This window comes from Falco naumanni, chromosome Z (genome assembly GCF_017639655.2).
Source record: "Falco naumanni isolate bFalNau1 chromosome Z, bFalNau1.pat, whole genome shotgun sequence".
NCBI lineage: Eukaryota > Metazoa > Chordata > Aves > Falconiformes > Falconidae > Falco > Falco naumanni.
Window position 1 is genome coordinate 76,543,056 of NC_054080.1, and position 26,965 is coordinate 76,570,020.

Consider the following 26,965-nt stretch of genomic DNA (forward strand, 5'->3'; position numbering starts at 1 on the left):
CTACCCCAGAACCTGCTGCCCCCGCGGAGTTGGGCATAGTCACCTCCTGTGGCTGGAGACGCCAGAGAGTGCCCAACGGTCAGGAGCTGGCTGCTTGCGGTCCGCCTGCACGTTACCGGCTTCTCTCTTTTCTCCTCGTCCTCTTCTCCTCTACAACCTCATTTGCAAAACGGCGATCGTGGGGTTTGGTCTACTCTAATTTTAGCCTCTGTAAGCACAGGGAAAAGTGCATGTGGGCGCACGAAAAAGCACGCATCGCTCCGCATTTGTTTTAGAAACACAAACATTCCCTATGCCCCACAGTTCCCCTGCAGTGCGGGAGTTTCCCGGTGGAACGCAGTAGCTCCAGCGTTTGGCTGGGCGCCTCACCGTGCAGCGGACAACGTGCACCGAACAACGTGCACCGGGCGCCGGAAGTCACCTGGGGAAGCCGGGTGGTGAAGCCAAGCTGCCTGCTAGTTAAATAGGGTCGTTAAATATGCTCCCGGCATCGCCCGGCGAGCTTCGGTTGCTCGGAAATACATATAGGTGAAGAAAAAAAGCCAGCCAGCGCTGGAACGGCCGGGTTGCGGGGAGGCCGCCCGCCGCCAGGGGGCGCGTCTGTCCCCCAAAGCAAAGGGGGCGGGCCTCCTCCGGTTGCTGGGAAACGAAGCTCTTGGGCGGGGCGGGGGAGCCGCCGCAAAGGTGCCACGCGACTGTCGTAAAAAAAATTAGTCCCAGGGAAAATGTCGTGAAGAGCGGTCGGAGGGGCCTGCGGCTGAAAGAGTGACCGGGACTGGCGTTCCGCACTTACATGCCCCGTCCCGCGGAGGCCGCCTCTCCCTGCTGCTCCATGTGGGGCCCGGTCCGGGCTGTCGGCCTCTCCTCCTCCTCCTCTTCCTTCTCCTCCTTCTACTATGGCCCGGAAAACAGTTAGCAGGAAGCGGAAAGCGGCGGCCGCCGCGGGGCCCGGCGGGCTGCAGGGGGGGCAGGTAGGCCGGGGCGCGGGGGCGGGGGGCAGCCCCCGTCCGCGGTGGGGTGGCAGGTACGGGTGCCCGGACATCCAGGTGACCCTGAGCGGGACCTGCTGATGTCTGATTGGGGCGGGGAGGGGCGGCGGGGGGAGGTCCCGGTACCTGAGGAAGGTGTCGGGGGTGGGGCAAGCAGCCTCGGCGGCGGGGGGCGAGGTGCAGTGTGCAGCCCCGCGCCGGGGACTCGCCCGGGTCCCTCCCCCGCCCCGTGCCGCGCCGTTGGGGTCAGCCGTTCGTCCCGTAACCGCCGGATCCCCGCCGCCCCCTGGCCGAGCCATGCTGCGGGGCCGCCCCAGGCCGCTACGCAGGACGGTCGGTACCAGGCGGTCCCCGCGGTGTCCCTGCCAAGCCCGCCGGGCGAATGGGGGGAAGTGTCCGGCACCGAACCGGTGCGGGCTGCTTCTCCTGTCATCGCAGTGTTACTTCTTCAGTACATGTTTACTGACATTTAATTTTACGTTGCTGAAGGCTGTATCAGCATTTCCAAGTTAATCTTCGCATATGGTCTTCTATGGGTACTTTGGAAGACTTCGCTATTTTGCTGAGAATATATTTGAATTTGGAAGTGTCGTGCCTTAAGTTTGTTCTAGTTGTAAAAATGTCCGTGTTTGTTTTCCACAGTATGGGTGGGATCACTCCATTCACAAAAGGAGAAGACTCTGCCCAGTGAAAAGGTCTCTGGTGTACTACCTGAAGGGTAGAGAGGTCAGAGTGCAGAACGAGTCCAGCTATCACCGCTTATTGCACGAATATGCAGCCCAGCAGCTTCCCAGCCTTCTGAGGGAGAGAGAATTTCACCTTGGAACCCTTAATAAAGTTTTTGCCTCCCAGTGGCTGAACCACCGACAAGTGGTGTGTGGGACAAAATGCAACACAGTAAGTACAACCTCCCCATTTCTTTTTCCCCTGTTAATTATTTCCACCCCCCACCCCCCATAATGATGCATACTGTAATCGAAGCATGTAGATTGCCAAGGAGAATATTTGGAAGTAATTAGGAGTGGAGTCAAAATCACACACAATTAATTTTTGAATGAAGGTAATGCTTAATAATCACCTGTTCTCATCTGAAAATACAACACTGTGCAGATGGCTGTGAACCTGTACCTCATGCAGCATCTGTCTAATGCACAGAGTTATTTATATCTGTTTGAGGGATGGAGAGCAACAATAGGGTTGGATTTATCTTCTTGTCTTGCAAATGGAAAGTTTATGAATGATGCTAGCTTTGCTAAATGGTAGATATCTTGCTTGGCTAAGTTGCTAGTAAGACTTTTCTTCATTGTGGTCAGTCTTCCATGGTTTGGTTTTATGTATGTTTGTGTGCTGAAGATTTTGAAAAGTTGCTTCGAAACTTAAAGCTGTGATTAAACTCCACATAATTGTCAGAGTAGCTACTAATGTTCCAAGCTTTAAAAATTTATTTCAGATCTTCAGGATTATCCTTTGCTTAGTTACCTCGTGACTTGTTCACTCCAAATGTGTTTGTAGTGTTCAGATATGTTTGTATACCTTTATAGGTTTCAGAAAAAAGTGCTTCAGGCTCTTGAATTGATGCTTTGAATTTGAAACATTATAGGGAAATATTAAAATTATGTCTGATGTGATTAATAAATGGAGGACTTCACACTTCTTAGATCATACTCTCTCTGATGGAGTTTGTAGCCCAGCTTCAGTGGCTGAGGTTGCAATTTCACATATGAAGTTCCGATTAAATTAGTGCAAAATCCAAAATTTGTTCTTTGCAGGTTGGTTAGCACCACAGAAGGGAATTGTGTTGTAAGGAATGTATAGATGAAGCACTCCTAAATCTCAAAATATATCAGTTTGTGTGATTGTTTCTTTGCCTCAAGATTTTCTGTGCCAAAACTACTCAGTGATCTGACCTGCAAGGGATAGTGGTATGTTTTTCTTTTCAGATGTTCTGTTAGTATTCATAGTTACATAGCAGGTGGCTTTCATGCGGTAGCTATTAAGAAGCAAGGCCTACCTGTATAAATAAAATAATCCTTTTAACAGCAATAAGCCTGAAATAGAATCTTTTTGCATTCTTTCTCTATGTGTGTTTATTGCCTCAGCTGGTCAGCAGCCAGCGCTGTTTGTGGAACAGCTTGCAGGAGACAAACTCCTGCTGAAACACAAGCTCTCCAAAAATCTCGCTTACTCTAGCAAGATGACTGCATGTTTTATAGAGCTGCAACAATTTTGCTGTGTTCTGTAACTTCTGTAGTTTCCAGTGCTGCTGCAGCGAAGATAAATGGGCAAGTGTGTTGTTAATGCAACCTAGCAGAAAATTGTTTGGGACCAAACAATCACGTAACTGAAGAGGGATTCAACCATATTGTTGTTCCCACTGCATACGCTGCAACGAAGTGTATGCTTCCACAGCTAGACTTAATGTTGCAGATGGATCTTGTCTTTTATTAAGCAAAATGCAACAATTACAAAAAAGTCACTTCAGCATTGTGAAAGTTTTTATATGAATTATGAATACTGTAGTAGCTTTAGCTTGGTTGCTTTGTGTTCACATTGTGTTAAACTCTACACTCTAATTATGAGATTTTTCTCTCATCCCCTGAGTAAGCAGCTTAATAACGAAGAATCCCTTTGTTGATTCTCATACACTGAAGTGGTGGTATTTAAGTTGGGAGCAAATCTAAAATACCTTGGTTGACTTTAATGGCGTTTGCTGCATTGGAGGTGCATGTAATTAAAGTTAATGCAACAGAAAAACTTAAACCATAGCAGTTATTTTAATCAAAGCCTTAATGTGGCAGTGAGAGCTTTTAGCATTTAATTTATAAATTGCCCTTGGCTATGCTGTGCCAAAAAGGTTCACTATTTTTAATAACAAAACAAAAATTTTCTCTCAGTCATGTAGTCCAGCCTGTTTCCTCGTTAGAACAAGGTTGTCCTGCAGAGAACATGATAGGAAATCCAGCTCTGTTTACTACAGATGAAGTGTGTAGGACTTGTGGCAGGTGGCCAAAGCAATCCTGGCTTGGTAAATCCTGGATGTTAAGTTATTTGGCATGCTAATGGCTTACCTGCGTATGTTTTAGTAGCAGGAAGAGCTGAATTATGCACAAAGCTTAAAATTGAGAGACAAATGTAAACAGTTTACTGTTTGGAGATTGGTGGGGGTTTACTGCATCCAGGAAAAGTTCTTGGGGCTGGTTTTTAGTTTCTATATAATGACTAGCTAGAAAAGAAGTTCTTATTCCTGCTTGAGATAAATAAAAAAATAAATGTATAGTTCAGCTGTCAGGACTTTTGAAGACTCTAAGAGAGTCCAGGCTGCTTCGGAGTTACTTGCAGATGTACTTTTTTCCAAGAGTAGTGAAGGTACCAGTTTGCTTGGAAGAACTGGGCCAATTTCCATTTTTTTCTTTGTATATATGTTATTGTATGCTGTGGTTTTGGCCACACTTGTTTAAAGCAATCACATTCTTTACTTTGTTTACTGTAGTGTCTCTAATTACTCTAGTGCCTCTAAAGCTCTTAAAAACAGCATTTAAATTTTCTGCATTCTTAGTCTATCTTGTTTCTTAACATTTCTTCCCTTTTGGCTTTAGAAGTGTCTGACTGTTGGCTTCTGTCGTTGGATTTGCATGGAAGATTTCTTGGCAATCAGTGGTGCAGCTTGCAAGTGTGAGCCTCTGGCTTCCTGGCCTGCTGCAGGTGATGCAGGTGTCCTGGCATACACAGGCAGTGGTTGCTTATTTTATTCTAGGGAGATGGTGTTTGTTTTTGCACTCAGTGTGCCAGGTTCCTCACCAAGTGAGGGGAGAAGTTACTGCTTAGAACTTCACAGCTGAAACTACAGAGCCAGTCCCTTAACTGTGCAGTTTCTTGCCCTAAGAGCAGTTGCTGTTCTGGTTACTAGTGGTGCAAGAATTATTTACTTTAAAAAAGAAAAAGAGAAAGAAAAAAGAAGTAGATATCTGTAGTGAAAAACAAGAAATAATTTTAAAAACATGGGATGTTAGCTAATCCTTACAAACAGTTAACAAAGCGTGGCATTCGGAGAAGGAACAGACACCACAAATAAAGCTGACAAATTGCCAGGTTGGGGCATAACTAGGTAAGCTCAAGGACTAAGAAATGGTTAGCAAGAAGGAAATGGTTAGGGAGACTAACCAAAAAATCACTTGAATTATGTGTGAAGTATCCTAATCAGCATGCTAAAAGATTCACCTTTGAACAAAGTAAGCCCCTGCCCACAGAACAGGAGTGGTGAAAAAATTTGTACCTTTAAATGGAGTTGAGGCTTTTAAGAGCCAGTGAGAACTAAGTGTGATGTAATTGTAAACAGTAAATCAAAGTGTATTGTGGTTTACTGTGTGTTAAGAGGGGTGCAGCTTTGTACATTTACTACCTAGCACCCACCTCTGCACAGACACGCAATAAATGACACCTCAGCTCTGTGCATCATCGGCTCTTGCACACTAGGTGAAGAACCAAGATTTGGGGTAACAGTAGTACGGTGCAACTGGAGAAGTGAGGAAATGACAAAGCAATGCAAAGATTGACAATGAATTAGAGGGGGGTACAGGCAGATGAAAACACTGCAAGAAATATGTCTGGTTGCTGCTTCTGAGAATATCTTAATTTGGAAACATTGTAGGAAAATTATGTTGAAGATGCAGGGCAGTAATGTGAGGGTCTGATCTTCAGCATTCTGTGTTTCCAAGTTCTTTACCTTTTCAGCCCAACTAGTTTAGAGTTTAACTAAAGGAATTTTGCGTTACAAGTAACTCTGTATTAACCTTGTATCAAATATGGATGTATGGCAGTGGTGTCAGACTGGAGAATGTGAAGGGTTTTTCATTTCAGTCCGCATACCTGTTGAGATGCTCTTCCAAGTATCTGTCTCTTGCAGCTGAAGCATGATTTTCCTGAGTCTGTGGAAACCCTGAGATGTTTTCCTAATTAACACTTCTGGTGCCAGCTTTAGGACCTGCAATTCTTAATTTTAGGTACTTCTCTGTTGATTTTGTGGGTATGTCAGTAGTTGAAGGAGGACAGGGGAACGGATTGGGTGTTTCTGCTGGAGGGAAATACTGAGGAGGAAAAGAGGATATCTAGTCATATGGGTGTTACTAAAAATTGTAACCAAGGAAACTCTCCAAACCAAATGGTAGTTTCGAAAGCAGACATGGGTTTATTGCAGCACTGGGTGCGTGGGGGATTTTTCTTCCTAACTTGCAAATAAAGCTGCTTGAGGGTACACCCCCCACATGTACAGCAGAGTGGTTGCATATTCGTAGTATGTTACATATGCATTGTCATTCACACGCAGGATTGGTTACAAGTTTCTCGCCTCTAACCCAAATTAGTGCGCATCCTCTGGTAGCACTGCTGAAGCTCTTTACCAGCTATGCGTGCTCCCCAAGCAGGGCTTTGCCCGCTTTTGGGGTGAGCTATTTGAGTCGGAGGTCACCATCTCCCACTGCCACAATTACTTTGGTCCTACTTTGAACTAACATTCTGTTTGTGGACTGCCACACCTTATCAGCTTGTCTTCTCTTGCAGCTAGAACTTCCTCACTTGCAGACTTCTTTTGCCTAGCATAGGTAATGATGTTCTTTCCACCATTTTGTTCTGTGATTGTGACATCAGCAAAAGAAGAGGGGCTTGTCCTTTGTTTTTTCCAACTAAATTGTTTTTTTAAGTCTTTGGTATGAGGGGAAGGACAAGGGAGCATGAAAGCATGGGCTAGTGCTGGTCCTGATGATGCAGTGACCATGTTAGTTTTTGGGGATGTGGCAAGGGTGGAGGGACTGCTCTGTGCATTGTGTTTTTATCAGCTGTCTCAGGCAGTGAACTAGATTGTAAGGCTTTGGGAAAAGTGTGGAGTGCCTCTCCCCTGCTCAGCTGCACTTCAGCTTTTGCCTGACCCCACAACTGCATGCAAAATGAAGAAATACACAGGAAAATTCAGTTTCTTAAGGAGGAATCATCTATTTGTGCAAGACTGATACCTACAGAGGAAGATCTTTTGCACGCTGAAGGTGATTCACAATTCTAGACACAACACACAAATAGTGATGAATGGATTTCAGCTTTCTGTGTAGAAGAGGTTTAACATACCATACTTGATCAGGTGTTGATTTGACATTAATATTCTGCTAGTTCAGTACAAGAATAATAGATGTGGGGGTTTTATGTTTATTAAAGAACAGATCTATAGTTTGTGAGTTCACCAAAAGCAACTTTTACATATAACCTTTCTTTGAGAACTTCTAGATTTCTCTCTGTCCTTCTAGAAATGTCTGACAAATTATTTGAGTTTTCTTCTTTTGTTGTTGCCTTCTCCAGTTACTTCCAGAGGCTTTGAGACAACATTCTTTGGTTGTAGAAGGAACAAACTTAAGGGGTGAGGGGTGGAATTTAATTATAAACCTGGGCTATTCTACGTCATTTTCCTTAGTGCCAAGTCACCTTCAGATGCTCCATTTCCATGCTTCACTCATGTTCCCTCACAGGGCATTGTCCTCTCTTACACATATTTGACTGCTAGTGCATCTGCCCTCTGAACAACATTTGTGAAATGATCCAGCACAAGAGCCTCCCAAATGAATGTGCACTTTGGAAGGCAATGTAAACCTTTGCTCTGGATTAGATTGTAACCGTATGGTTGCATATCTTTGGACTGACACAACTCTGTGTGTAATGTCTGTTTGAAGATTTGTAAGGCTTTATAACGGAGTTTTCTGCCAAGGGGACAGCGACATAGAGCTCCGACTTGTAGTCTTTTTGCAGGGTGAGGTTATGTAACTAGATACCTTTTGGGTTTTTTCTAGATGTTTGCACTGGCAGTACTATATTTAGTTACTGTTCTCTGTGTATCACCAGAAAATAAACTCCAGTTACTTAAATTTGTAAAGTTTCAGTTTGCCCAAGCTAAAACTTTATAGCAAGTATCTTACCTTGGAGGCAGGAGACTTGTGCTAAGCCCTCTGGGGCTTACTGGCTGTTTTGAGGTGGGTCTTTCTCACTGTAGTACAGGGAAACTAAAAAACTCTATTTTGTCATGGCACTGAAAAGGGAAAAGAGTTTTAGGTTCAAGGGCTTTATTAAATGGGAAACCTCCCATCACAAATTCCTCTCCTTTCTCTTCCGTTGCTGTGAAAACCAGTTGAGATGACTGAAATAAAGCTCACTGTAATTAAGTTGGTTTACTTGTTTTCAGAAGAAATTTATGCAGTTTTCACCTGTACTTGCAGCATTTGTGTATTCCAGCTTGAAAAGAATGTCAATTAGAAATAGAGGGGATATTTGACCATCTTGGTTTTTTTGTCTCTTCAGTCATGACTTACATCTCCTATTTTTTTCCCCAGTTATTTGTAGTAGATGTCCAGACTGGTCAAATTACCAAGATTCCTATTCTGAAAGATCGTGAACCTGGCATGGTGAACCAGCAGGGATGTGGTATTCATGCCATTGAGCTCAACCCCTCAAGGACTCTGCTGGCCACAGGTGGAGATAACCCTAACAGTCTCGCCATTTACCGTCTGCCTACACTTGATCCTGTCTGCGTGGGAGATGTAAGTGGGAGTATTTGGGGGAAGTTAGTTCTGTCACTTACAAGAATTGCTGTATTGAAGTGCCTAATGTCAGAGCAAGGTTAAGATTTGGGAGTCTTGTAGTGGAGAATGAATTTCTGAAAGCTTGAAAACATTCCTGATTAGCTTGTCTTTTTTTGTTAAGATATCTTAAATACGAGTGAGTACACAAATTCTCAGTGTTCTAAGTCAGATTTCTTCCTCACGTGAATTCAGGTCTACTTCAGATTACTTTAAGCACTGAAAATGTAACAAAATCCTAAATGTTGAAGTCTAATTGTGGTGATGAACTCTGAAACTAGTCTTTTGAAAAATCTCTTTGGAGAAGTTGAAAAGATGATACAAATTGTTCAGATTTTCCCCATACATGCAGCTTATGTATGTATTATTCCAGATGCAGAACTTGGCTTTGAGAATTAGTTCTAACCCAGTGGCTTACGGCAGTTTGGTAGACTCTGGTATTCCTTATATTTCTGAAACATCATGAGGCCTTTTTAAAATAGCCATTCTTAAAAAGAAAAAAGGCTGAGATGAGTATAGTGGTGTCCTATAAGCACTTCTCTTTCAAATTCTCCTTTCTATTCAGGACTTCACATAGAAGTTAACTACAGCAGCAGAGGACAGGTCAGAATTTCTGCAGTAGCAGATAACCAGCTGCAGAAAGGCTCAAGTCTGAAGATTTGTATGACTTGCTAGTCATTTTCTTGCTCCTGTGACTTTGCAGCTTTTCAAACAAAACTAGAATCTTGCAGTCTTTTTTTACTCACAGATTTCTCACCTGCTTAAGGAAAGATTCTTTAAGTTATAGTCTTGAAGAATGAATCTGCAGGTCATATATTATAAACATAAGATTTTGGTTACTTTTTATAATATGGATGTGCGGTTGAGGAAATAAAGTATGTAGCTACTTTACAGAAGTAAAGTAGTATACTCTAGAGTATAATGGCACAGAAAAACCTCTTTTTTCTTTTAGGATGGACATAAGGACTGGATATTTTCAATTGCATGGATTAGTGATACTATGGCTGTTTCTGGTAAAGTAGATTTTTCTATTCCCCCCTTCCCCACCCCCCTTTCCAGAATTTTATACTGATGTACAGAACTTGGTAGGTCTTAGGGAAGTACCTTTATCCCTTGGATACTTGAATTGTTAGTTCAGTAAGATTTTTTATGTTTTTTTAACAAAAAGCTAATCCTGGAATTTTATGTTGAATTTAATATAAAAGGTGATCCTTGCAAGTCTTCAACCCAGTATCTGCGTTCAAGAAACACTGTCACATAGTAAGCTTGCAGAGATCAGCAGAGATGATTGCAAATATCCAAGGGAAACATAAGGACCCAATGGAATATAAGCACAGCATGTGAGATAGAAAACACTGAGAGCAGCACAGTTCAGTGTTCTCAAGAATGGAGGCGTGAATAGAACACTGCCATGTTCTCTGTTGTGTGATGCTTACAGCAGGATGTAGGTTCTAGTCTCCAGAGCTGAGACACCAGGGGAAAATTTACTGAAAGCAATTAGCAAGTCTGATTGCTAAACTGAGTTCTTTAGAACTTGGCTGATGATCCTAATCATGAGGAAAAAAAAAGACAACTAACTTAAGAAATTTTAATCTTACAGATTTCAATAACATCTGTATCTGAAAGTGTGGAGCAGAAATATTTGAACTCCAAACACCGAGGATATAGCAAATACTTTTATCTGAATTAAGAAACTGCCAATTTTTTGTTACTTTCTTGGTGCAGGTTAAATGCTACAGGAGGAAAAATGGGCATTTTGTCCCATAGCAGTTCACACAGATCGTATAGCCTGAGGTTAAGAGATTAGGCAACTACTTTCTCACTGCTGTCAAAACAGTTGAGAGTACAAAGGGGACCAGGGGCTTGGTTATTCCTCTTGCTTGTGTTAACTTCAGCAAGAACAAGGTAGGGCTCTGCTTGTAAAAGGTCCAACAGTGTATTTCAGTAGTCTGTGAACATAAAATTAAACTCTGACTAAGCAGCCATAGCTGAGGGAGAATGCATAACTTCACTCAGTTGTACTAGCTGGACAAAAGATTTCCATGGCAAAAGTTTCAGATGGGATGAATAATTCCCAGGATGGCATGAGTCTAGGGTAACAAATTATATTCTCCTTAGCTTCAGGGCTAACTTGTTGAAAAACATACTTTTCTCTTGCTAAGGCTATTAAAAGGGACAACATCCTCCTTAAGTGTGTCAAGATGTTTAGAAATTCTACTGTTGAGAGTTTAGCCTCCGTAGCAAACAAGATTAGATGCCATTAAAAACCATCAGCATGTAAATTGAGTGGCAGGTTGTTGTGTCATATGCTGCTTGCACCTATGCAAGTGCCATTAGGAAGCTCCTTTTATATTTGGCTGTAGTAGGTGATAGTGCCAAATGACTGAATCCATCTGTGAGGGGGCAAAACTATCTCTGCTGTGCTGGACCACCCGTGTTGCAACAAGATGTTTTGCTGAACTGATTTTGAGGCTTATTCCCTATGATGTACCAAAGCTTATAAATTTAGTACTCTGATTTAGATACTTAGTCTTTTCTGGCATCTTAATTATGCATTCCCTGTGAGAGGAGGAGGGATGTGTTCTTCACATTGTCAGTGAAGAAACTGAGGTAGGTGTCAAATCTGTCAGAGCTGACTTAGATGGAAGTTAGTTGTCTAAACACTAGAAGGGATGGGTATAGGGCCTTGGGTTAAGCCTGTGTTGATCTATGAACCAAAGACATTCAGATTGTGTCATCCAGTATTGTTATTCTTGTTGATTCATATTTTGGATTAATGTCTTCAAATTCAGTAGAAAAATAAGATGAGTTCGTGCTTATTTAACCTCAGTTCCTGTGCTACATTCTTTAAACAAGAAGTTGCACAGGTTTTAGCAAAATAATGTTTTTAATCAGTTTCATCCAAATTCATATAAACTGTGGTTTAAAATAGCTGTTTCTGTTCAGTTCATGGATACGTGTGTACATATCCATAAACATACTGGTAGAAATCAAATGAACCCAAAATGACATAAACCCAAATGAGTTTTCTTGGGGGTTTCTGTATTGGCTTAACAGACTGTCAATCTTAGCCTTGGTAAACCACGCTGAACATGTAAGCTATTTAGTCACATTGGAGTTTATTCTATGGGTGACTCTTTAATGGTGATTGTTGTACAGGATTGTGGTTTTTGATGCATCCTCATCAGTTTGAAAACAGATGAGGTAATCTATGCTTGGAAACCATGCAGACAAACAAGCTGACAATGAGTTCGCAATGTTATGAACTTTACAGCTCAGTAAATCACATTTTTATTAATAATTAACATATAAGCATCAACATTGTGTTCAGTTAGATTAATTGTATCCTTTCTTTCTTTCAAACCCTATTGTTTATTCCTTTTTTAAAAAGGGGTGTTATATGTATGTGAAACGGACTACTTATCTATGGATTATTTTATTCAGGTTCCCGAGATGGTTCAATGGGTCTCTGGGAAGTCACCGAAGATGTGTTGTCCAAAAGTGATGCTAGGCATAATCTCTCTCAAGTTCCTGTCTATGCCCACATTGCACACAGGGCTTTGAAGGATATCCCCAAGGAGAACACCAATCCTCACAACTGCAAAGTCCGAGCATTGGCCTTCAACAACAAGAACAAGGTCAGTAAGAGAAGCAAAACAGTTGAGAAGTCCTAAAACTGTCCATATGTATTAGAAAAAGAAAAAAAGTTACCTAAATATAAAATCCTGGAGAAGCAACCTAATATTTTTTTCTCTGATCCTTTTGCATCCTTATCATGTGAGGTGGTAGTCTTCATGTGCTGTATCTGCTTCTGCCACAAGTGAATGGAGCTCAAATGGTTTTTCTAAATTCAGGAGGCCTAGAGCTGAGTACTCATTACAGTCTGTTTCAGCTTAGTACATGCATCTCTGCACTCCTGAGTCCAGACAAGGAGGTTTCCGTTTCCTTGTACAGCTTCATACAAAGGTTTGGAAATGAGTCCCAAATTCATTATCCGTAGGCGACACCATCCGGTCACTGCTAGAAATCCCGAGTTCTCTTTTTTGACTTGGAGGGGTGGGTCGGCGGGGAGGGGGGGGGTGTTGGAGTTGGGGAGGGCGGCGATTTGGTAAGTCACCTCCTTCCTTTCAACTCCAAATTTTCTTTCTCCTTGGGCTGTTTCAGATCCAAGACAAATCACATTTTACTGAATAATTTGTGCTTTCTTTTATGACACTGTATCCTTGACATTGCTCAGATTGTTTTGCTAGTACACTACCAAAGATCATAGGACTGTTCTTAAATCCTTGAGGAAGCACTGTCCAGCATAATTGCTTTAAGTATTCTGTTGTGAGGCTCTCCCATTCAAAAGCAAACTACTTCAGAATTTGTTCGTCCAATGGAATGCAAAACAAGGCATCTTTTAATCCAATACTGTAAAAGAAACATTTGAGTCAACTATCACTGTTAACAAAGTATAAGGATTAGGCACTACTGGGTATACATCAATCACTATTTGATTAATAGCCCTTAGATCTTGTACTAAACAATATTCTTGTGAATGTGGCTTTACAAAAATCCATGGATTAGAAGATTATTCACTATAGGCTCCAGTCCAACCTGAGCTACCAATTTCATAGGATATTGTTTTTGTCTAACTGGCTTTGCTCCCAGTTTCAATTCTGCTGTTACTGGTTCTGCTGATTTAGCTCCTCTAGGCTTCTCAGTATCCCAGACAAAAGGAATCACATGATTTCAGAGGGGGCTTCAACTTACTTGTCCTTACTTTCAGCTTTCTTCGTTTCTGACAATTCCTGTAATATATATATGCTTGTTTGTGCCTTCCAGGCATTATTTTGTAGAATACATACTGGAACTTTATTCTGATCAAAAGTTATCTGTGCTCCCAATTCATTTAATAAATCTCTTCCCATCAGAGGTAGGGGACATTCTGGCATATGTAACAATTCATGTGTAAAGAAAGGTCTGGTTTCTCATTTTCCTGTGGCAACAATTACTGGCATAGAGAATTTGCTCATTGGTCCTTTACAGCTATTTAGTACAGAATATGTTGCTGCTGCGTCAACTAAGAATTTGTTTCATTCCCCAGCTTAACTGAAACCAGGGGTTCAGCTGAGGGGTATAGTTCCTTAACCTCCAGTCCCCATCAGTCTGAATCTTCCATACCACCCATAAGCAGGTCTGGCTCTTGAATGGATGCAGATGGGGGTATCCAATTAGTTGATTGTTTCTTTGGACATTCATTTTTCCAACATCCTTTTTCCTTGCAAATCAGGCACTGATCTTTCCCCAAAGGGAATTCCTTTTATTTCCTTCTACTCCTTGTCCTTTTTTGTGCCCTCATACTCTTAGGAAACCTCTTTACCGAGATGATGTTTGGGCTTGGGTAGATGTGGCTGTCAAAATTGCAGCATTTTGTTTCTTTTTCTTTACTTTCTGTTTCTCTGCTGCCACCACCCCGCCCCCAGCCCTGCCACTGCCAAGACCTCTGTTATTATATACCTTATAAGCAATTTCTATCAACTGAAATAGCAACATTCCAGACACACCATCTACTTTTTCCAACTTTCCTCTTATTTCTGGAACTGGCTGCCCCACAAAGTAGTGAAAGCCATTTATCATCTCCTTCTCTTCCTGAGCTTTTTCTGACAGCGTTCTTTTTCCTTGGGGAAAAAAAATCTCTCCTTATTATCCACAACACTATCCTGAAACCATCAGTTGCACATAGTCTTCCTCATTCTGCAATTTGGAACACCTTTTCACAATACTAGAAGCACAACAATGCTGAGGCGATTTCTTTTTATCTTCAGTCATCGTTCATACAGCAGAGTCAGATATCATCAATTTACATTTCCTTCTTGTTTCATGATCATTTCTCAAGGAAAAACAAATACACATATGGGATTTCATCCTATATTCCTTCACATCTACAAAAAAACATTTATTGCAGTACTGTATTATTGCTTATGCTTCCATTCGTAGGCCATGTCTCCTGATCATCTAACGTATACAAGGGCCACCAGTGATTACAATATTCTATCATTTTTTTCCAAGTGAGGGAGTCGCCACCAAACTTGCTCCAATGTTTTAGTACACAACCCAAAGGAGAACTGTTAAGAAACCCCTTTCCAGTAGAATGTCTGGTTCCCATGTCACAAAGTTTCAAAATCACAAAAACCCAATATCTAAACAAAATCAGGCGAACAAAACTTGACACAGACAAAATCCAGCAAACAAATTACCAGTGTCCAAAATCCAGTCTCCAGGTGTGCCCATAATAGAGTATGGATTACACAGTTGTGTGCTTCAAATATCCTGGTGGGACCCTAACCTACAATACCAATAGCTTAACTAATCTTATTTAATATCCTGGTGGGACTCTAACCTACCAGTGGGACTCTAACCCACAATCTGATATGACTTATTTGTGAGCAACCCAAGTATTTATGACCAATGTGGTTGATATCTCAAGGAGCTGTTACAGAGACTCACCTGGCAAGGGAATCAGAGGGCCTCCCTGAAAAGTCTCCGGTGCATGCTTGGAGGGCTCATAATTCGTCTGGTCTATCAAGGTTCTGGAGAGTGGATCCCATCTGGTCGCCCAATTCTGTTACTAAAAATCGTAACCAAGGAAACTCTCCAAACCAAATGGTAGTTTCGAAAGCAGACATGGGTTTATTGCAGCGCTGGGTGCGTGGGGGATTTTTCTTCCTAACTTGCAAATAAAGCTGCTTGAGGGTACACCCCCCACCCCCCCCACCCCTTAGTACAGCAGAGTGGTTGCATATTCGTAGTATGTTACATATGCATTGTCATTCACACGCAGGATTGGTTACAAGTTTCTCGCCTCTAACCCAAATTAGTGCGCATCCTCTGGTAGCACTGCTGAAGCTCTTTACCAGCTATGCGTGCTCCCCAAGCAGGGCTTTGCCCGCTTTTGGGGTGAGCTATTTGAGTCGGAGGTCACCATCTCCCACTGCCACAATTACTTTGGTCCTACTTTGAACTAACATTCTGTTTGTGGACTGCCACACCTTATCAGCTTGTTTCCTCTTTCAGCCTCTTGGAGGCTTCTTTTTGCATAATTTAGATAACAGCATTCTTTTCACCCTCTCTTTTTTGTTTCCCAAGGCTTGATTAGAAGTCCTTTCATTCATCGATTTTGATGACTTCAGAAGGTCAGCTTGGCCTCAACTCTGTGCACAGATTTGTTTAACATATAGTTAAACACTAAATCAGAGTTCAGTAATTCGGGAGTTTAGACAACATTTACAAGCACCGAAACACCTCTTGCGGCTTGAATCCTGCTCTGAAGTGCTCTTGTTGCTTTCATTCCCCTTTTGTGAAGACCTGAATGAACATTCAGGCAGTTCCTGTTTTGACGGCTGAATCCTTACTCGATTGCTCAGCAAATGAGGTGACTGACTCACAGGGCGGGCACCGGTGCTTGATTTGTTGTTATGTTGTTGGCATTTGACAAACAGTAAATGTTAACCTCCTCCATGCTGATACCTTGTTACTACTAGTGGGAGTTGCAGTTCATCCTCCATTGCTTTTCTTTCTGCCTTCGAAGAGCAGGTAAGATCTGAAGCAAAGGCAGGTGTGCTCTCAGAAGCACAGTGCTCCTGTGGGCTTTATTACTCACTATAGCTGTTAATTACTCCTTTGTGATGGAGACTGCATATAGTTTTTCGAGTAGCATAGTGCCTGGAAAGAAATGTTTGCTTAATGGTCGGAATCAGTGTAGGAGCTGCTGAAGAGTGCTGTTAACTCTAGCTTGTACCATCTAAGAATTATTTAATTGATTGCTAACAAGATCTATACTTTTGAAAATTATTTTTGGTTTTTTTACTGTTTTATTAACTCTTAGTCTACCTGGCACCTTTGTGCTGTATTGCATTCTGCCATGATCAGCCTAAAATGAAAATTTATCTTGATAAGCCTGTACAGGATTATGGATGACTTCAGTCCAGAGTATGCAGCCTGCCTAGTAGAGAATGTGGGCTTGTAAGGACGTCTACAAGGACATCTATAATACAGAAACTAACTCTCTTACTGTGTTTTTTTTATAGGAACTGGGAGCTGTGTCCTTAGATGGGTATTTTCATCTTTGGAAAGCAGAGCACACACTTTCAAAGGTACTTTTCTGTTTGTTGGTGTTATGTTTCAAAAATTGTATAGCAGTTAAGGCTGGTCACTATTCTTCATCTCCTTTAAACACTTGAAGAAAGAGCAGCAATGTCCATAAAACACTTAAAAGTTTTATGTACAATGAAATGCCCTAAAAATTAGAACTTGAGGAAAGAAACTCCCCAGTCCACTTATTTTGGAGAGTAGGAAGTACTCTTACCTTTCTGCCAGTTCTGGGTTAGCTGAAGTGAACCATCACCTTAATTTAAAGAACGAAGTCAAAATTTCTTGGTGACTAAGTATCCTTTATTGGCAGCGCTGGATGCATGGGGGATCTTTCCACCTAACATGCATACCTGAAGTGACGATCCATCTCACATTTATACAATAAAACAAATGAATATTCAATTAACGCCTATACATATTCGTTACCTAAACCCGCTTACTCTCACTTCGTATGTTAATTAGCTTATCAGTCCTTTGCCTGGAATGTGGTGGTCTTGCAGGTTTGTAGGTGATTCATGTCCTTGTGAGCATCCTATCTTCTCCAGCAAGGAGACTTAGTGCTCCCTCCAGATAACATTGGAATGTCTCTCGTCCTTTTCTCATCCTTTTTATAAATAGCCCCTCTGTTAGAGGAAGAAGGGTAGGTGTCTCCTCAAAGCTGTGTGACTATGTGACCAGACACCACACTCATGACCAGTCACCATACCCACATTCCTTGAGCAGACATACACAATCACAACCGATGTCCATTGTGCCCATTTCACACTATTTCTCCATATCAACCTCAAGTATGATGGATACTTGATGAGCAGAGTTCATAAAGGAAGTTGCATTTGTTTAAGTCTAACTGCAGATCAAACGCAGACATACTGGTGTATAAGGTAAGCTTTTTCAGCTGAGAGCTGATGTCTGTGTGTATCTGCTGAAGAAATAACAGCAGCTTAGACAGATCTAAAACATTTTGCCAAAACGTCTGTTGTTCTTTGTATAATACTTGGCTTCAGCCTTTATCATCTTAGTTTGGTTCGGATAAGGCATCCCATCTCCTTCAGGTTTTTTTCTCTGGGTTAGTTATTTTTCAAGTTCTCTTCTTGCGATGAAAGTACTTTTAGCTGTATTTGATTTGTTTTTAACTGCAACTTCCTTAAACGTAACCTACAGAATTGTTCTATTAACATCTTGCTCTTTTCTCATAATGGGCTGATTTTTTTATTCTTTTGTTTCCAGTTACTTTCCACAAAGTTGCCGTACTGCAGGGAGAACGTGTGTTTGGCTTATGGTCAGGAATGGTCAGTGTACGCAGTAGGATCACAGGCACATGTCTCCTTTCTGGATCCCAGGCAGCCTTCTCACAATGTTAAATCCGTCTGTTCCAAAGAACGTGGCAGTGGTAAGAAACTTGTCCAAGGGTGCTTCAAGTGGTAAGAAGTAAGCTATTAAGATGGCAGTTAAGATAAACTTTTAATAATTAGGAAGGATTTTTCTTGTGATAAACAAAATCATTAATAGTATGACAGTATTCCATGAGCAAACAACAAACCAAACATGAAAGCAACTCTGAAATCTAGTGATAGACAACATTAATGCTTTTATGCTCGACAAAATTGTACATCATCCAACTAGTACTTAATTTTTTAAAGTATGCACTTCTATTTATTTGTTACTGTGTCTTACTCTGTTTTACTTCATCTTAAAGCAAATCCAGTCTTCATACCACTGCCAATAGTGTCTGTTCTTGCATTTTTCCCTGGGAATGGAAAAAAAAGCATGTTGTCTGCTCTGTGCTGTCATATTGGGAGCCTGTGCTGTGAGTGAATGCTTGGTTTGTAATTCTAAAGCCACGAGTGAGACTCAATTTTCAGTATATTTATTTGCTTTAAATATATGAAAGCTCACTTTTAAAAAAAAAAAGTTTGTGTATTTGAGTGTTTTCCTTTTCTGATGTGGATGCAGTATGTCCTGTTGAACCTTATCACCAGGACTAAGCCTGAGGGCTTGCAGGGTGCATGGTCCCATAAGCTTCTTCCCATACCCTTTATTTTCAAGCATGCGAAGGCATTGTGCTGTGATGCCCATTTTTAACCATATTAATCCCAGACTAATAAATTGCCGTTCTCATTTAGCTTGGCTCTAGGCATCCATCTCTTCATGGGGCAAGTTACCAAAAAAGAATGCACATGCGCAAGGATTAGGAAGGTTTTATCTGTGTGGTTACTGGAGTTTGAACAGTGCTGTCCATATAAATGTCAGGGTCTGCTCCTTTCAGATAGGGGAGAAGTGTTTATAATACGAGGAAAGGTGCTTCCCCAGCTCATGTTGTCACCTGAACATCTTGCCAGCAACAGCCCTTGTCCTGTCCCAGTGTTGGTGAGGGCTCTGTGGAGGTCCTGACACTGTCACCCTTCAGGATCATAGGGAAGAAATACCATGACACTGGAGTGCGGTGCCCAGTGGTGGCTGGTGGCTGAAAACTTCTGCCTTGAGTATGTGACCATCCCTTCTGGGGGTTTGATCTGTGTGTAGGTGGTATCTCTGGGGTATCTCCAGTTCATATCTGAAGAAAGTCTTTGTTCAGTGCTGTTTTCTGTTCTGCATAGTAGACAGACCCCTTTTTTTTTTTTCTTTGGCATGGTGGTGGAGGCACTTAAGTAATACTAATTCCCAAGATACTGAGTGTTTCAATTTTCTGTTGATCTCACTGGGACTTGGAGCAGTACAGCACCTCTAGAATGCAGGCTCTTTACTGATTTGCAAACTACAATCCAGGTTGACTTTTAAGTGCTTTGAAGTGTTACCTGAATGTACTTTCAGCTTCCAAATGCAGCTGCTGAATGTGGTAAGTCCACATTAACTTGCGATCATTAGTGTTGCATACAAAAGCAGATCAGAGAAGGGTTGTCACTTAGTAAGACAGGAACTGGGGCTGGTTTTTACCCAGTATAACCCTCTACATGAGAAGGTAGGTAGTGCTTTTTAGTGTATCTTATGTTGCTTTTCTTAGCAGCTGTCCAGGGAAGTGCAGACCCTGGACTCTAGTTCTTGATCTGTGTGAGCAACTGCTTTCTGCTTGGCTGGCCTGCAGTGCAATGTTGTGTGTCCCTGACTTCATATCCTAAAGACAGCAATGTTGATGCAAGGACAGGTTTATGCAGCATGGACTGTGTGTCTGCTCCTTGTGTAGGACATACTATTGTGTCATCATTTCCTTACGGGATTTGTAAAGCCCCCTGCCTCTCAGGAGTGAGACTCAATTTGCTGACCCAAATAGTCCAGGTTCACAGGTAGAAGAGTGCTAGCTATGTAGGAGACCTTAGCTGTGATCAGTTCTATGCACAGGTTGTGCTTTTAGTTTGATGGGAATAACTAATGTGAGGTACTTCAGCCCCTTAGGAGCCAATTCGAAGTGCTGTTCTTGAAAGACTGTTCTAAACATCTTCTTAGTGGGTACATCACAGATTTCTTCCATTAATGTTTTTGATCAGAGAAAGATCCACGGTCATTCTGTGTTTTATAGCTTTTTTTTTATTAATATATAGCATTAAAAAGTATATGCCATCTGTTTTCATACTCCATCACCTGTTTCTGTTACGTAAATGTTCTGCTGGGTTGCTTCTCAAGAGCATTTATAGAGCAAAACCAGGAGGAGGTGCCCCCTTCTTTTACTTAAGTGACTGCTTTTGCTGATTGCACAGGGCTCAAGGCTTTCTGCGTGTATTTGCCAGAGCCAGGCCCTTGTAATGGGGGTGGGAGGCAGAAGATGTCTCACATGCATTTGTAGTTCTCTGAATTGAAGTGGAGACTCTTATATGAATCTGGTAAATTTAATTCAGCAGGTGTGAGGTTTGCACAGTGGTTTCCCACCTATTAAGCCTGCAGCCAAGACTTCACCTCACATCTGGAGCACGACAGCGTGGCCTTGCCTGTTTTAAGTGTGTTGGCTGTGGATGTAGCATCGGGTTGTGGAGGTGGCAGGATGAGCATGTGTTTCTAGTTAGGACTCTGTACAAAGGGGAAGGGTAAGCTCCCTGGCTGCATCCACACCTCTCTGGTGTCTGCTGTCACATGTGCTGCTGGGTGTACGCCAGTGTGTTACAAGTTTTCTGACATTCAGTCCCACTTGGTATGGTGACAGCAGCTGGCACATGGATTTAGCAGGCAGAACTCATTCTTTTTCCCCTCCTGTTTGAATGTCTGTTCAGCTGTAATTCAGTGTTACTTTAAAGAGGGCTTAAAAAGCCCTAGGCTTTATAACCTGGTGTCACACTGTGCAGGAAGGAAAAGCACAGATGAAGTGGGGTTTAATCTCCGTAGAAGAATGGTTTGGGATAGAGTGCTTACACAGAACAAGCCTTTTACACAATAAATAGAGATGAGAGGACATTTTGCAAATTGCAAATTCCTGCATACAGAATCTCCCCAAGACTGTTTCCAAGGGATCCTTGTTTACTTGAGGCTTCAGATTTACATTTTGTGAAAACAAAAGGTACTCTTACTCAACCTAATGGCGTAATTGAATTGTGCTAAAATGTTTTGTTTGGACCAGAAACTTGCTGTAGCTTCCTATGCAGTGGTAGAACATGGTGCTGCTTAGGTGGCAGGATTCCTAGTCTGTTTTCATTGCTGGGTGAAGTGCTAGAACTGCCAGCTACAAAGAATAAGGTGTGCTTGTGTGAGAATATTTGAGTGGAGATAGCTTCAAAATTGTTTAAGAGCCTGGTCCATCTTAGCAGCAAAGTGATTATTACTGTTACGTATTTCATTATATATAATGTTATATACTTCATTACAGCTAGCCGTAATCAGCAAAATGCACTTGGTGGCAGCTGGGACTAGTTTTTCTCGTATCATCACTTATCACAGCTTGGCAGGTAGCTAGGGTCAGATGTGAGCTCATGGAGGAAACCAATGTGATGTTCTTTCTTCTGCTGCCGTGTAACTCACTCATGGAGTGTTTGCTCAGAGGATTGTGGCAGACAGAGGAAAGCTGCTTTTAATTCTAAATGGCTTATGATCTTTGCTTATTTGTCAGAGCTGGGGCTTGCTGAGAAGGAAGCTTCTTAACTGTGCACCATCAGTGTAGCTGATGGCCTCAGAGGAGAAGGGAAGTAGTATGTGTAATTGGAGCTGCTGTTTCAGTAGTATCAATGGGATTTGTCTGCACTGCGGGGAAAAATAATTGTTGTGGAAAATATTAGTGGGTAGTTCCTTTAAAGAAAATATTAGACATTAAGCAGCAGCACTGCATAGCCAAAGCATACATCTTCCTTACTGTGTGGCATGTCCTTTCTTGGTTTGACAGGTATTCGATCGGTGAGCTTCTACGAGCACATCATCACAGTGGGAACAGGGCAAGGTTCCCTATTGTTTTACGATATCAGAGCTCAGAGGTTCCTGGATGAAAAGCCCCAGCGTGCCTGCTATGGACAGAAGCAGAAATTGGGAGGAAGTGAAATTCTGAAGTTGACTACTGGGAGAGGCTGGCTGGTGAGTAGCTTGAGGCTGTAGCAGACCTGTGACACAGGAGTGTCATGGGGCTCAAGGACCAGTACTTTTTATGGTAATGGGAACTATTGCATGAAATCTGTTCCAGCAAAACAGTGATCACGTAACAGATTACTGTAATCATGAAGGGCAAGAAGTGCTGCAGATTGCTTTCTACAAAAGTTTTATAAAGATTGGTTGCTTTAGTGTAAGGCATACTGACTACTGCTCTTATGCACTGATTTTTAAATGAACTACATTTTACGTCATTATATTTTTTAATGTAATCTAACTTACAGTTATCAGAGCCTCAAACACAAAATACATTGTCTTCCTTTAAAACCATGCTACTCTAATGTGGTACTCAAAGTAAGAGAGATTTAATTTAATTGTATGCAGTTTTAGCAGCTGTGGCTTCCCGAGGTAATGCCATGGCAGGCACTTCAGTTCAATTTCCTGCATGTTATCATAAAGCAGTTAATGGCTTTGTCTAACTTCTCTCCATTATCTTTTGTATCACGGTGATATAACTTTAAAAAACAATGAAACTTGATATCTTCCCTACCTTTCACCTCGCCCCTCCAATGTTTGGTCCAAATGTCCTCAGGAGAAGCTTCAGGACAACTCTGGTATCTTCAAGTTGATCTGTCTGAAGCTTCAGGGGCTGTTAACAGAAAAGATCCCTTCTTAGGCTCTGGAAGCTACCTTTTGCTTTTGTGAAACAAGGTTTTGGGTTTGTGTGGCAACAATAATAATCTAAACTTTCCTTTAACAGAATCATGATGAAACCTGGAGGAATTATTTTTCTGACATAAGTTTCTTCCCAAATGCTGTTTACACCCACTGCTACGACTCATCTGGAACAAAACTCTTTGTGGCAGGAGGCCCCCTTCCGTCAGGACTTCATGGGAATTACGCTGGTCTCTGGAGCTAATAACTCTTTCTAAAAGATGATCTTAAGTTTTCCACTTTTCTTTTGCTTTTTTCTAACAACAAAATTGCGTGATGCCATTGATTTCTGATTTAAATGCAAGTTATTTTTTGGCAGAGTTTTCTGTTGGTCTCCAACAGTTTTGTACATCTTTTTGAACCAGTTTTTTGCTTTAACCTCCTTGATCCTTTATACGAAGGGTTTTTGAAATCCCTTTTTGTTGTATTTACTCCAAATGACTCCTCCCCCACAGTTAGGCTATCTTGGCCATGTGCCCCCTCCCCTGCTTTGCTGTGAGGTAGGATTCCTTTCTTACAGAGTGGTTGCTCCTGGGCTTTCTGTGAAAGTCTAGCGGCTGCGTGTGTGCAGGTACTTTGTGTCAGTTGTGTTACCTGGAGTGAGGACTACTTGTAATTTAAAAATATTAAAAATATTTATAAGAGATAAGCTACTACTTTTATCTGCAGAGTTTGGCCCTGGCCTGAGTTGATCTTATTTTTTAAAAGTACAAGTCTAATTATACTGTTTATATGTAGAGGAATATGGTAATTTTAAGCTGTACTTATTGGAGCCCAGGGATGGATTCCCCAGGGGTATTGCCCATCACACCCAATCTGCAGAAATGCAGTTCTCAAAGTGCATTTGTATTTGAATTGTAGTTTTCAACAGTGCCAGGAGCAAAAATTGATGTTCTGTTCCTTCTCTGCCTGTCCCAGACATCACAAGCATATCTTACGGTGTTTCACAATTCTATTTCCCTTGTGTGTTGGTTGTTTAAATTGAATCAGTTCATGGTGCTGTGTGTGTGGCTATTCAGGCTTTTTTCTGAAAAGGGGCAAATTATATACCATGGGGTAGCAAAGGAGCCCTTAAATTTTAGAGTTGTTCATTGCTTTTCAAAGATGTTATTATGGTGCCTGTGGTGTTCTGTCATGGCAGCATACTGTTTTGGTTATTGTAGGGGTTTTGAAAAGTGGAAGTATACAGAGAAAAATAAAGTCTTCTTGGTGAAGCATGGCAGGATGTGTATTTCTAGGGTTACTCCTCCAGCTACTGTGTAAGATCACTGTCACAGGGGACATGTTCTGCTTAGTTGTGTTTTTTTTATTTAGGCTTGAAGTGCAGCACTTTTTTCTTTTTTCTTTTTTTTTTTTTTTTTTTTTTTTTAAGGAAACTAGACACTTGAATCTACTTGAGTGTCCTCCAGTTCTGCTGAAACAACAGCTACTAGTTAGGTGCTTTGTGTCACCAGTGCCAAAGGAGAACTCCTGATTTGGAAATCCTAGCCCTGATGCTGATACATGAATTGAAGCATATTCCAGATCTGGGTGAGGGGGTAAAAGAGTATTTGTATGGACTGAGCTTCAGCCTCCAAACACAGGGCCAGGGCCTAATTTTTCTGCAGAGTCAGCAGAGTCTCTAGGTTACTAAAGAGGCACCGCTGGAAATTGGTCCTCTCTGCTGACTCTGATCTCCCTGATAACTGAGTACCTCAGTGTGTGGTCCTGAAGCCTGGTAATGTGATTGCCCTTTTCCTCCTGGTTTGTTGGTAGTTTGTTTTTTGGGGTTTTTTTTTTGCATAAGGAGCTTTGGACAATTCTCAGAAGAATCTGGACAATGATGTAAAATTCCTCAAGTATTACATGCTTCTGTGTATTCTGCTTTCAGCGTTCTTTCTTGCAAAGGTATTTCTCATGGGGCGAAGCCATCCATGTTGCTGTATGAAAACCCTCCCTTAAAAAACTGGAAATGAACTAAACAGTGCTGCAAGTGTGCAAACAGATTGGGGCAGATACACCCCTGTGGTGGATGGAGTTTAGCCCGGTGACCGTACTTCAGTAGCTGCCGAATGGCTCACTGTGCTCTGCTGAGACCCCGTGGCATGCACATTTTCAGACTGTCTTTATCTTTTCCAATGTTCCTTAATGTTTCCGTCCCTTGCACTTTCCTGCCCTTCTGCATATGGTCTGCTTGGGGTTGCCTCCACGACCCCAAATCATCCCAGTCTTTACTGTAACAATACTGTGCTTGCAGAGGTGACCTCTGAGCAGAAATGGGCTTGCTGGCATTTTGTCAAGCCATGCCTGACACCTTCAATTTGCTTTATTTTAAACTGTGTAGAGCTTTGAGGCTGGCTCAGGCTGTAGAACTGGGCAGTTGCCCTTGTACCTGTTTGACTGGTGAGATTACACAGTAACGGTCTGTTTCGGAGGACGGTGGGGAGACTGGTTTATCTTGCATTGGGCACTTGAAAGAGAGAGGATAATTTTAATTGTAACAGACTTTCAGAATTTTCTTCTTGCTGTTGACTTTTCAGTCATGTGCAATCTTTTGTACAGCTGGTGAGTGTAGGAAGCAGTTAATTTTACCATTCAGCATTTTTCAATAGACCGCCAGGTTAATTTGGGTATCTTTGGTATTACATTTTCAGTATTCGTAATAACAGGTAATCACACTAGTGACTTAGTCATGGGTTTGGTAATACCAGCTTGTAAGTACTGGGTAGCACCCCTCAGTAACGATGTGATGGACATTCCTAAGGAAGCAGAAGCTATGTTGCAGTGTTGGCTTGAGCGAAGCAATGAGGGTGGTGCTCACCCTCATCACCAAACATCTTATTCCTGGTAATTCCTCCAGTTTTCTCCCTTGTGCTGTCAGATCAGCAAGGGAGAATCGCTAGTACTCTTGTCGGGTGCTTTCTGGGATTGAGGTAAAAAAGTGAGTCCGTTTGTTTGGTTCCTTCATCAGCACAGCTGGTGTTAGTCCAAGGAGTAAATTACCAAAGAATAGTAAATAGGCGTTTGTTCCTAAACTAGTTGTTAATTTTCAACATAGATCCATTTTCAAGATACATTGCAAGCGTGCCCAGTCATCTCACTGGACTTTTTTTGTCCACAAAGCTTACAATCACATTGTGGGTGACTCTTGTTGACTCCCTTAATGAGGGGGACTCTTGAACTTCATTATGGGGATATATTTGCTGCCTCTATTTCAAATATTTGGCAGCTTTTTCTATCTTAAGGTTTATGATACTTATGTATTAGTTATTGTTCTCTAGAACTTTATCCTTTTTCTTCACCTGAGTACTTGCTTTGTATATAGCTTGTAGCTGCAGTTAACAGATTAAAGTTGTGATCCAGCTATGTTGAGTGGTGGCTCTGTGTCTTAATTTCTACCCCTCAGCCAAGAGGCACTTCTTGGCATTTGTGAACTGATGTCCGTCACCTGGTGCAGATGTGAAAGAAAGCAGGCCTGCCTAGACCCTTCAAGGAGGTCACCTATTTTGTTCATTTGCAAGAAACCAAGGACAGACTGTCAGCTGCATCTCAGCAAAGCAAGCAGCATCTTTCACTAGCCAGGTGGGAGCTCTGAGTTTGGTTTGTGGTGGTCAGATTCCCTTATTTTCCATAAAATCACTTTTCCAAGGTGTCTGCAAGGTTATTAATTAGCTTCTGTCACAATTGCTGCTATGACTAAGTTACTGAGCTGGAGTACAGCTTGTTCCTAGGCTGACTGTTGGAGAGCTGCATGTGATGCAGGCAGAGCTGGTCCTCTGGCCAGCCCATGCGGAGGCCTGGGCTCTGTGCTAGGCAGGCACACAGCTTCTAGCTTAAAGCCAAGTGAAAAACCCTCTGTGTGCTGCTGGCCACCCCACAGCCAGAGCCCATGGTGTGACCTCAACTTAAATGCATGCCTGAGTGTTGGAGTGCCTTCAGTAACTTCTTTGAAAGTCTGTGAAGAACAGACACGAGGAATTTGTCCATGTTGGAGACAAGGAGGAGTGGAAAGGAGAGTACAGCCACATCTTGTTCAAGGGG

General features: G+C 42.0%; 2 protein-coding genes across 2 annotated transcripts in view; one reads left to right on the forward strand and one right to left on the reverse strand.

Moving 5' to 3' along the window:
- UBAP1 (ubiquitin associated protein 1) overlaps positions 1–872 on the reverse strand; it is a 37,573-nt gene extending 36,701 nt beyond the window's left edge. Inside the window, exon 1 of the mRNA XM_040580834.1 lies at positions 794–872. The gene's annotated coding sequence lies outside the window, so the exon portion shown is untranslated. The remainder of the gene's footprint in view (positions 1–793) is intronic.
- DCAF12 (DDB1 and CUL4 associated factor 12) lies at positions 864–26,290 on the forward strand. The gene is made up of 9 exons (XM_040580838.1): positions 864–971; positions 1,632–1,886; positions 8,354–8,560; positions 9,552–9,612; positions 12,044–12,237; positions 16,672–16,737; positions 17,963–18,125; positions 22,035–22,219; positions 22,992–26,290. Exons 1-9 carry the CDS (start codon positions 897–899, stop codon positions 23,148–23,150), a joined length of 1,365 nt encoding a protein of 454 aa, XP_040436772.1. The 5' UTR covers positions 864–896; the 3' UTR covers positions 23,151–26,290.
- The last annotated feature ends 675 nt before the right edge of the window (positions 26,291–26,965 follow it).

Bases quoted from the DNA above. Each gene is read 5' to 3' on its own strand.
- DCAF12 (XM_040580838.1), top strand. From the start codon at position 897: ATGGCCCGGAAAACAGTTAGCAGGAAGCGGAAAGCGGCGGCCGCCGCG. The intron at 16,738-17,962 runs GTACTTTTCTGT...TTTTGTTTCCAG, and splicing joins CAGAGCACACACTTTCAAAG to TTACTTTCCACAAAGTTGCC. The intron at 22,220-22,991 runs GTGAGTAGCTTG...TTCCTTTAACAG, and splicing joins CTACTGGGAGAGGCTGGCTG to AATCATGATGAAACCTGGAG.